Here is a 10,000-nt window from a genome sequence, read left to right on the forward strand (position 1 = left end):
TCTGTGTTGAATGGCTCAGTGTCAACACAATGAGACGTCTGGATGTCCATTCATTTTCCGATGCAGTATTTTGACTCATCGTGTCACTGTTGGAACCCCTTAATCAGAAGTTTCTTTGAGAAATTAAATTTGCATATATAATATATCACCTGAGACGTTACATCAGGCATCCAATGTCCTGTTGTGAATGAGCTTGCTTGTTAAAAGAGAAATTGAACGTTATATTTACACTTCAGGCTTAATTGTGTCTGTGGGGAATTGATTGGATGGTTGTGGTTTGCTATTGGTGGATCTCATGTGAGTGACAGGTTGTAGCCCCGCCCTCTTCATTATGGGACACATGAATTTAAAAAAACGTGCATGAATATATAATTTGTAATAAATACTGCAATATTCTATAAAAAAATAAAAATTGACAATTTTGATTTCATGGTGAGTAAATGTTGCTGGAGACAATCTGTAATTTAGAGAGAGAGAGAGAGTGTGTGTGAGAGTTTGTGTGTGAGTGTGTGTTTGTGTGAGAGAGTGTGTGTGAATTTGTGTGTGTGTGTGTGTGTGTGTGTGTGTTTGTGAGAGGGGGAGAGAGAGTGTGTGAGAGTGTGTGTGTGTGTGTGTGTGGGTGTGTGTGTGTGTGTGTGTGTGTGTGTGTGTGAGAGAGAGTATGAGTGTAAGTGTGTGTGTTTGAGAGAGAGAGTATGAGTGTAAGTGTGTGTGTTTGAGAGAGAGAGTATGAGTGTAAGTGTGTGTTTGAGAGAGAGAGAGAGTATGAGTGTAAGTGTGTGTTTGAGAGAGAGAGTATGAGTGTAAGTGTGTGTTTGAGAGAGAGAGAGAGTATGAGTGTAAGTGTGTGTTTGAGAGAGGGAGTATGAGTGTAAGTGTGTGTTTGAGAGAGAGAGAGTATGAGTGTAAGTGTGTGTTTGAGAGAGGGAGTATGAGTGTAAGTGTGTGTTTGAGAGAGAGAGTATGAGTGTAAGTGTGTGTTTGAGAGAGAGAGAGAGTATGAGTGTAAGTGTGTGTTTGAGAGAGAGAGTATGAGTGTAAGTGTGTGTTTGAGAGAGGGAGTATGAGTGTAAGTGTGTGTTTGAGAGAGGGAGTATGAGTGTAAGTGTGTGTTTGAGAGAGAGAGTATGAGTGTAAGTGTGTGTTTGAGAGAGGGAGTATGAGTGTAAGTGTGTGTTTGAGAGAGGGAGTATGAGTGTAAGTGTGTGTGTTTGAGAGAGGGAGTATGAGTGTAAGTGTGTGTTTGAGAGAGAGAGTATGAGTGTAAGTGTGTGTTTGAGAGAGGGAGTATGAGTGTAAGTGTGTGTTTGAGAGAGAGAGTATGAGTGTAAGTGTGTGTTTGAGAGAGGGAGTATGAGTGTAAGTGTGTGTTTGAGAGAGAGAGTATGAGTGTAAGTGTGTTTGAGAGAGAGAGTATGAGTGTAAGTGTGTGTTTGAGAGAGGGAGTATGAGCAGTGTTTCCCCTACCATTGTTTTGGGGGGGCGCCCCGCCCCCCCAAAACGACCCCCCGCCCCCCCTAAAATGCTGACGAAATCCAGTCATAAAAAAGGAATTTAGTGTATAACGCGGAATTTCACGGAATTTGTAAATTTGAGGAAAAAAATAGAAAGCAGTTCAGTACACTTGAAATCAAATCGCGATGTAGACTAGTGTGTGTGAATATTAAAACACAAAGACTATTTAAATACGAATCCTGCATGTTCTGTGTGAATGAATGGTGCCGCCGACGCGCAGTTTCATTTACCACACACACACACACACACACACACTGAAGCACGTGTGACGCTTGCGCTATTTTTTGGCCTATATGAAGACACAAACGCATGAACTTCCTCTCCAGGCTCTAGATCCACTCTGAAAGTCACTTCGTAATAGGGTTGGGAACCGAGAACCGGTTCTTATGCAGAACCGGTAGTGTTTTTGGTTCTGATGCGATGTGTGGACGAAGTGCTGGGAGCTTATCCTTTAATAGCGACGTCTCACCACATAAATATTAAAATTGTAATGAATGCACTGTCCCTCGCGCTATTCGTATAACAAGTTGAAAAAAATTGCGTCAGATATCAACGCAGAGAGAGAGAATAAGACAGTAGAGCTGCACCATTAATCTTTAAACGATCTCGATTCAAACACCCACGCGATCTTATTCCTAAATGACAAAAACTTCACACCGGGACATTCAAATCTGTTTGCGCTGTCGCTGACATGAAACATCTAACGTTAGCTTTACTTTCTGTCTTTTCAACAACACAGTATCGATATTTCTGTGTTAAAAATATTCAAATGATCACAGAAGTACTGAGATAAAAGTTTATAGTTCGAGAATAAACACTGATGTTAAAACAGTTAATCACCTTTTGAAAGTCGCTTCAAATAACGAAAATTCGCTTCAGAATTTACAAAATGTATATAATGAGCGATTACATCATGAATGCCTTTTTTCAAAACGTGTTTTTGTCTTATCCTGAATCACTACGGTAAGGCTGTAATAAGCGTTTAGACTCAGACTACTTTACACTGGTCGGTTCGGCACTGCTGCGGAGTAGCCCAGTGCCTGCGTGACTCACTCGCGTCATTGACATAAACATAGAGAAGTAGCTCCGGCTACAATGTTCTTCCGCAAGACGCATGCATTTCTGTTTATTAACTGCTAGAGCACTTTAATCCAGTAAGGAAACAAGTGAAGTTTCACAGAAATCAATCATTCAAACCGATTTAAAAAATATTATGTTTCACCTGTCTGGATCTTACATGTGTGTTCAAGCATATTCTACCCCTTCTGAGAGGGTATTCCACTGCTGGATATACAATAAGATATAGGAGAGGTCCCAAATTATCCTTGAGAATGCAACATTTTTTATTTTCCTTCAGAAAAAAATATTGCTAAATAATATGTTGCATTTGTTGACATTGCCAGTCTGTTAAACTCATTTGACAAGTAGGGCCTATCAGAAATAAAACACAAAAAGGATTGTGTATTTTCCCCGTACTACTATTTGTATTAGTTTTAATAATTTTTATTGAATGGGAACCGGAACCGGAATCGTTTGGCGGAACCGGAATCGGAACCGAAAAATTTCTTACGATTCCCAACCATAGACAGTATGTTCCCAACCCTACTTCGTGATCATTTAACCGCTTCATTTGAGAACAACTATCATCATGACATAAACACACAGAAACTCAAAAGGTCTTCACGGCAACCCGTCAAAATAAAAGTTCGGTTTAACTTGACAGAAATATATTACTGTTGTACATTAGAATTTAGATATGTCCCAATGTAATAATACACTAACACTAATCCAAATAAATTATCATCAAAGCTGAAATTTTTAAGGAATAATCCATGTTTTAATTTTAACAGTAAAGCTCATTGTGCAGCAAGTTATTTGACAAAAAGTTTATTTAATTTCACATGATTAAAATTGATGATAAATGATACAATTTTTGTTTTATGTCTTCATTTTATTACCAGAAAAAACACAACACAGAATTAGTGTTAGTGTGAATTAGCGCAGAATTAATTAGTGTGACATTTTTTTTCATATATTTTAAAAAAAAGTATTGTTTAATGATTCATAATACATGATTTCAATTAATTAGACATGCTTTTTGATTGCAAAAAAATTACACCACGTATCCGTAACACGCCCGCTCCGCAACACTAGCAGTACACCCCCCCCCCCCCCCCCCCCCCCCCTAATAAAGAATCCTAGGGGAAACACTGATGAGTGTAAGTGTGTTTGAGAGAGAGAGTATGAGTGTAAGTGTGTGTTTGAGAGAGGGAGTATGAGTGTAAGTGTGTTTGAGAGAGAGAGTATGAGTGTAAGTGTGTGTTTGAGAGAGAGAGAGTATGAGTGTAAGTGTGTGTTTGAGAGAGAGAGTATGAGTGTAAGTGTGTGTTTGAGAGAGAGAGTATGAGTGTAAGTGTGTGTTTGAGAGAGAGAGTATGAGTGTAAGTGTGTGTTTGAGAGAGGGAGTATGAGTGTAAGTGTGTGTTTGAGAGAGAGAGTATGAGTGTAAGTGTGTGTTTGAGAGAGAGAGAGAGTATGAGTGTAAGTGTGTGTTTGAGAGAGGGAGTATGAGTGTAAGTGTGTGTTTGAGAGAGAGAGAGAGTATGAGTGTAAGTGTGTGTTTGAGAGAGAGAGAGTATGAGTGTAAGTGTGTGTTTGAGAGAGAGAGAGTATGAGTGTAAGTGTGTTTGAGAGAGAGAGAGTATGAGTGTAAGTGTGTGTTTGAGAGAGAGAGAGTATGAGTGTAAGTGTGTGTTTGAGAGAGAGAGAGAGTATGAGTGTAAGTGTGTGTTTGAGAGAGAGAGAGAGTATGAGTGTAAGTGTGTGTTTGAGAGAGAGAGAGAGTATGAGTGTAAGTGTGTGTTTGAGAGAGAGAGAGAGAGTATGAGTGTAAGTGTGTGTTTGAGAGAGAGTATGAGTGTAAGTGTGTGTTTGAGAGAGAGAGTATGAGTGTAAGTGTGTGTGTTTGAGAGAGAGAGTATGAGTGTAAGTGTGTGTTTGAGAGAGAGAGAGAGTATGAGTGTGAGTGTAAGTGTGTGTTTGAGAGAGAGAGAGAGAGTATGAGTGTAAGTGTGTGTTTGAGAGAGAGAGAGAGTATGAGTGTGAGTGTAAGTGTGTGTTTGAGAGAGAGAGTATGAGTGTAAGTGTGTGTTTGAGAGAGAGAGTATGAGTGTAAGTGTGTGTTTGAGAGAGAGAGAGAGTATGAGTGTAAGTGTGTGTTTGAGAGAGAGAGAGAGTATGAGTGTAAGTGTGTGTTTGAGAGAGAGAGAGAGTATGAGTGTAAGTGTGTGTTTGAGAGAGAGAGAGAGTATGAGTGTAAGTGTGTGTTTGAGAGAGAGAGAGAGAGTATGAGTGTAAGTGTGTGTTTGAGAGAGAGTATGAGTGTAAGTGTGTGTTTGAGAGAGAGAGTATGAGTGTAAGTGTGTGTGTTTGAGAGAGAGAGTATGAGTGTAAGTGTGTGTTTGAGAGAGAGAGAGAGTATGAGTGTGAGTGTAAGTGTGTGTTTGAGAGAGAGAGAGAGTATGAGTGTGAGTGTAAGTGTGTGTTTGAGAGAGAGAGAGAGTATGAGTGTAAGTGTGTGTTTGAGAGAGAGAGTATGAGTGTAAGTGTGTGTTTGAGAGAGGGAGTATGAGTGTAAGTGTGTGTTTGAGAGAGAGAGTATGAGTGTAAGTGTGTGTTTGAGAGAGAGAGTATGAGTGTAAGTGTGTGTTTGAGAGAGAGAGAGTATGAGTGTAAGTGTGTGTTTGAGAGAGAGAGAGAGAGTATGAGTGTAAGTGTGTGTTTGAGAGAGAGAGTATGAGTGTAAGTGTGTGTTTGAGAGAGAGAGAGAGAGTATGAGTGTAAGTGTGTGTTTGAGAGAGAGTATGAGTGTAAGTGTGTGTTTGAGAGAGAGAGTATGAGTGTAAGTGTGTGTGTTTGAGAGAGAGAGTATGAGTGTAAGTGTGTGTTTGAGAGAGAGAGAGAGTATGAGTGTGAGTGTAAGTGTGTGTTTGAGAGAGAGAGAGAGTATGAGTGTGAGTGTAAGTGTGTGTTTGAGAGAGAGAGAGAGTATGAGTGTGAGTGTAAGTGTGTGTTTGAGAGAGAGAGAGAGTATGAGTGTGAGTGTAAGTGTGTGTTTGAGAGAGAGAGAGAGTATGAGTGTAAGTGTGTGTTTGAGAGAGAGAGTATGAGTGTAAGTGTGTGTTTGAGAGAGAGAGTATGAGTGTAAGTGTGTGTTTGAGAGAGGGAGTATGAGTGTAAGTGTGTGTTTGAGAGAGAGAGTATGAGTGTAAGTGTGTGTTTGAGAGAGAGAGTATGAGTGTAAGTGTGTGTGTTTGAGAGAGAGAGTATGAGTGTAAGTGTGTGTTTGAGAGAGAGAGAGAGTATGAGTATGAGTGTAAGTGTGTGTTTGAGAGAGAGAGAGAGTATGAGTGTGAGTGTAAGTGTGTGTTTGAGAGAGAGAGAGAGAGTATGAGTGTAAGTGTGTGTTTGAGAGAGAGAGAGTATGAGTGTGAGTGTAAGTGTGTGTTTGAGAGAGAGAGAGAGAGTATGAGTGTAAGTGTGTGTTTGAGAGAGTATGAGTGTAAGTGTGTGTTTGAGAGAGAGAGTATGAGTGTAAGTGTGTGTTTGAGAGAGGGAGTATGAGTGTAAGTGTGTGTTTGAGAGAGGTGGTATGAGTAAAAGTGTGTTTTTGAGAGAGAGAGAGTATGAGTGTTAATGTGTGTGTGTGTGTGTGTGTGTGTGTTTGAGAGAGAGTATGAGTGTAAGTGGGTGTGTTTGTGAGAGAGTGTTAATTTGTGTGAGAGTGTGTTTGAGAGAGAGACCAATATCTAAAATCCCATCATTTGGTCCCCATGAGGAAAACGGCTCATAAAGTTTTTTGAAAATGTTAAAATGCAGAAAGTTTTGTGTGATGGTTAGAATGAGAATATACAGTATATATAATATACATAATATATGGTATGAGAATATACAGTTTGTACAGTATAAAAAACATGTCTATGGAAAGTCCACATAAAACATGAAAACCCAACGTGTGTGTGTGTGTGTGTGTGTGTGTGTGTGTGTGTGTGTGTGTGTGTGTGTGTGTGTGTGTGTGTGTGTGTGTGTGTGTGTACAGGTGCTCCGCCCCCGTCAGGTGGTATGGTGATGATGCACCTGGCGTTACCTGCGTCTCATTCCCCCCCGCAGTGGAAACACAACAAATACTACGAGCACAAGCCCAGTGAGATCTGCTGTCTGGACACGTCACGAGTAAGAAAACACTCCACGTCAGAAATACACTCATGACATTTACAGTTTAAAACAATTCAACAGCAGGAAGTGTTTTATTTATTGCTTTATTTTGTGTATTTCACGTACATAATGGTGCGTTCACATCATGATGAAGTTACTGTAATCACGGGTGCCTTCAAGTCCTTCTGGGAAGTTGTTGGAAAGTCGTAATTACCATGTCGGATGTGTTCAAATCGCTTTGGTTGGAGCATTATAGCCTTTTCTATTAAATAAAAATCAAGATTTTTTAGCTGTACTTCAAAATGATAAAGTATGCGCTTCAGGTTTTTTTTATTTTTTTTATTCAATTTATGTAGGTGCTGTAAATTCAATTTCATCTCTATATTCTTTTATAATTGTACAACACTCATATTTTGTGCATGATTTATTGTAAATTTATAGGGGTGGTAAAACACGATTTCACTTTTCTAACTTTAGCTAGTGTGTAATGTTGCTGTTTGAGCATAAACAACATCTGCAAAGTTACAATGCTCAAAGTTCAAAGCAAAGGGAGATATTTGCTTTTAAAGAAAAGGACTACAACAAACGGCTGGTTGGGACTACACGACGTTCCTCCCGGGTTAGTGACATCAGCAACCCTAAAATTTACATAAACCCCGCCCCCGGGACACGCAGTCCATGTTGAGAAGAGGAAGTTATTGTATAAGAGTACATTTGTGAGTCAGCTCAAACTTTAGCATCCTTCTTTTCACATCCAATAAAAAGTCACTCTGTGTGCATCTCACAACAGTTCCTAAACGAGCGATTTACAGATTAACATGACAGAATATGCTAATTGAAGATAGTTAACTGCATATCAGAAACATAATTCATCAACTCACCATTCAGAGACGTCCTGTTGCATTCTACATGTTGTCACTTCTTGAGTCTGACTCTGTTTTAACATTAAAGGCAGAACAGTTTCTGTCATTTTAGTGTGTCTGTGTGAGGTAATCGCTCTGCTAACACACACAAGCTCTTGAAACCCCGCCCTCTATAGCAGCTCATTTGCATTTAAAGGGCCAGGCACAAAACTGTGCGTTTTCTAACCCTCAAAAAGTGACAACTTTAACATGCTATATAAAAATATCTGTGGGGTATTTTGTGCTAAAACTTCACACACACACTCTGGGGACATCAGAGATTTATTTTACATCTTGTGAAAAGGACATTTTACCACCACTTTTACACAAATTATGTAATGCATTTCAACAAATTTGTCATCAATACAGAAGGCGCATCAGTAGCATTAAACAACTCGGAATTTCTTATGAATTTGTGTTCATGTGCATTCAACCTGTAAATATGAACTTTCCGACATGATTTGAACTCAGTATGTGAGTGTTTTGCATCCTTAAGATCCTTGCACACGGAGTCCGAATTTTTCATGTGCGTTTTTTCGTATTCGTCACACAAAAATTCGTCACGCACATAAGCCTTGCACACTGAGTCCGATGCGTATTAATTAATCCGTTGGGAAAAAAGTTCGCAAAACAATACAAAATGGAGTCTTTAGGATGATTTTGTTGTCCCTCTCTCTTCTTAAAAAGAGAAAAAGAAAGAGGAATCAAGGACGGGGAGCTGCGGGATCATCCCGAGCGATTCAAAGTTTACTTCAGGATCTCAGAGGCTCAGTTTGATGCTTATATTAAAAACAAGACCACCAATTTCCATGAATCAATTGATCCTGAACAGTTAATTTTGACGTTCGCTTGAACGGTGGCTCTGAATTGTCAAAACACCTCTCAAAATGCTTGCTATGGATGCGAAAAACCCAGAAAATTTTACCCGATCCTGTTTTTTATGACGATGAAATTTTCGGAGGGAGTGTGTAAACGTGATTGGTCGTATTTATTTTTTAACGTGTGAATTTTGGACATGATTTTCGGGCTTGATGTGCAAGGACCTTTAGTCCACCTTTAGGGATCCATGTGCTGATTTGACAATAACAATATAATTTTAATGCACCTTTTTCAGAAATAAAATCCGGCAGCACTGTTAATAAAATGTTGTTTTTTTTAACTGGAGCCTGTAAAATCTGTTCACATCTTCGTTGATGTCACACATGATTCCTTCATATCATGAATGCAGCTTCATGTCGGTCTTTAATCGTTTGTTTGCAGAACAGTCTTTATGACGGATGAAATTTTTAGAGGCAGTGTGTAAAATATGATTGGTCATATTTATTTTTTAGCATGCATACATTTCTGACGCGAATTTTGGACTCGGTGTGCAATGAACTTTAGTCTCCGAAATCATTTGTTTGTTTATGTGACGACACTCTTAATGGCAAAATACATATTTTTGAGAAATAAAATCCGGCAGCACTGTTAATAAAATGTGTAATTTTTAGTGGGAGCCTGTAAAATATGTTCACATCTTTGTGGATATCATGATTGCAACTTCATGTCGATGTTTAACGTTTGTGTGCAGAACAGTCCTCAGATCTACAGCCCGTCCACCTCGCCGGCCCAGTCGCCCACACCAACACACCTCACTAATGTAAAGAACATCCGCCCAGGCCTCAACACCCTTCCCATCATGCCTCACTTCTCCAGACCCTTCGTTTCAGGTCAAGGTGAGTCCTCTCGTCCTGTCTGGTGTTTATTAAAGCGTTGAAGTCGTTGTGAGGTTCATCAGGTGTGTGTATTTGTGTCAGGTGACGTTCGCTATCCTCTTCTGGGACACACGCTCCAGTACGGCCCTCAGATTCGCCCTCCGTTACTTCATGCCCCCCCCATGATGTCCAGTCAGGTCAGGCCACCAATCACGTTTCAGATCACATATGTGACCCTGAATCACAAAACCAGTCATAAGTCACACGGGTATATTTGTGGGAATAGCCAACAATACATTGCATGGGTCAAAATTATCGATTTTTCTTTTATGCCAAAAATCATTAGGATATTAAGTAAAGATTATGTTCCATGAAGATATTTTGTATATTTCCTACCGTATATTTTTAAAACTTTTATTTTTGGGAGTGAATGCAGCACAATCGTGAACATAAATGCACAACTTTAAAGGGGATATTCTCAATGTTTCGATTTTTTTTTTTTTTTGAACCCCTCAGATTCCTGATATTCAATAGTTGTATCTCGACCAAATATTGTCCTGTCCTATCAAACCATACATCAATTAAAGCTTATTTAATCAGCTTTCATGTGATGTATAAATCTCAATTTAAAAAAATTTACCCATGTGACTGTTTTTGTGGTCCGGGGTCACATAT

At 39.4% G+C, this 10,000-nt stretch overlaps 1 protein-coding gene across 25 annotated transcripts in view; it reads left to right on the forward strand.

Moving 5' to 3' along the window:
- The window catches only part of LOC143724081 (R3H domain-containing protein 1-like), a 65,697-nt gene that overhangs the window by 53,849 nt on the left and 1,848 nt on the right, over positions 1–10,000 (forward strand). For all 25 annotated transcript variants that reach the window (XM_077217178.1, XM_077217177.1, XM_077217152.1 and 22 more), the window contains 3 exons: positions 6,614–6,747; positions 9,202–9,346; positions 9,428–9,522. In XM_077217178.1, the coding sequence (XP_077073293.1) occupies positions 6,614–6,747; positions 9,202–9,346; positions 9,428–9,522 (374 nt within the window). The remainder of the gene's footprint in view (positions 1–6,613; positions 6,748–9,201; positions 9,347–9,427; positions 9,523–10,000) is intronic.

This window comes from Siphateles boraxobius, unplaced genomic scaffold (genome assembly GCF_051911475.1).
Source record: "Siphateles boraxobius isolate OS27281-9 unplaced genomic scaffold, OSU_SipBor_1 7, whole genome shotgun sequence".
Taxonomy (NCBI): Eukaryota; Metazoa; Chordata; class Actinopteri; order Cypriniformes; family Leuciscidae; genus Siphateles; species Siphateles boraxobius.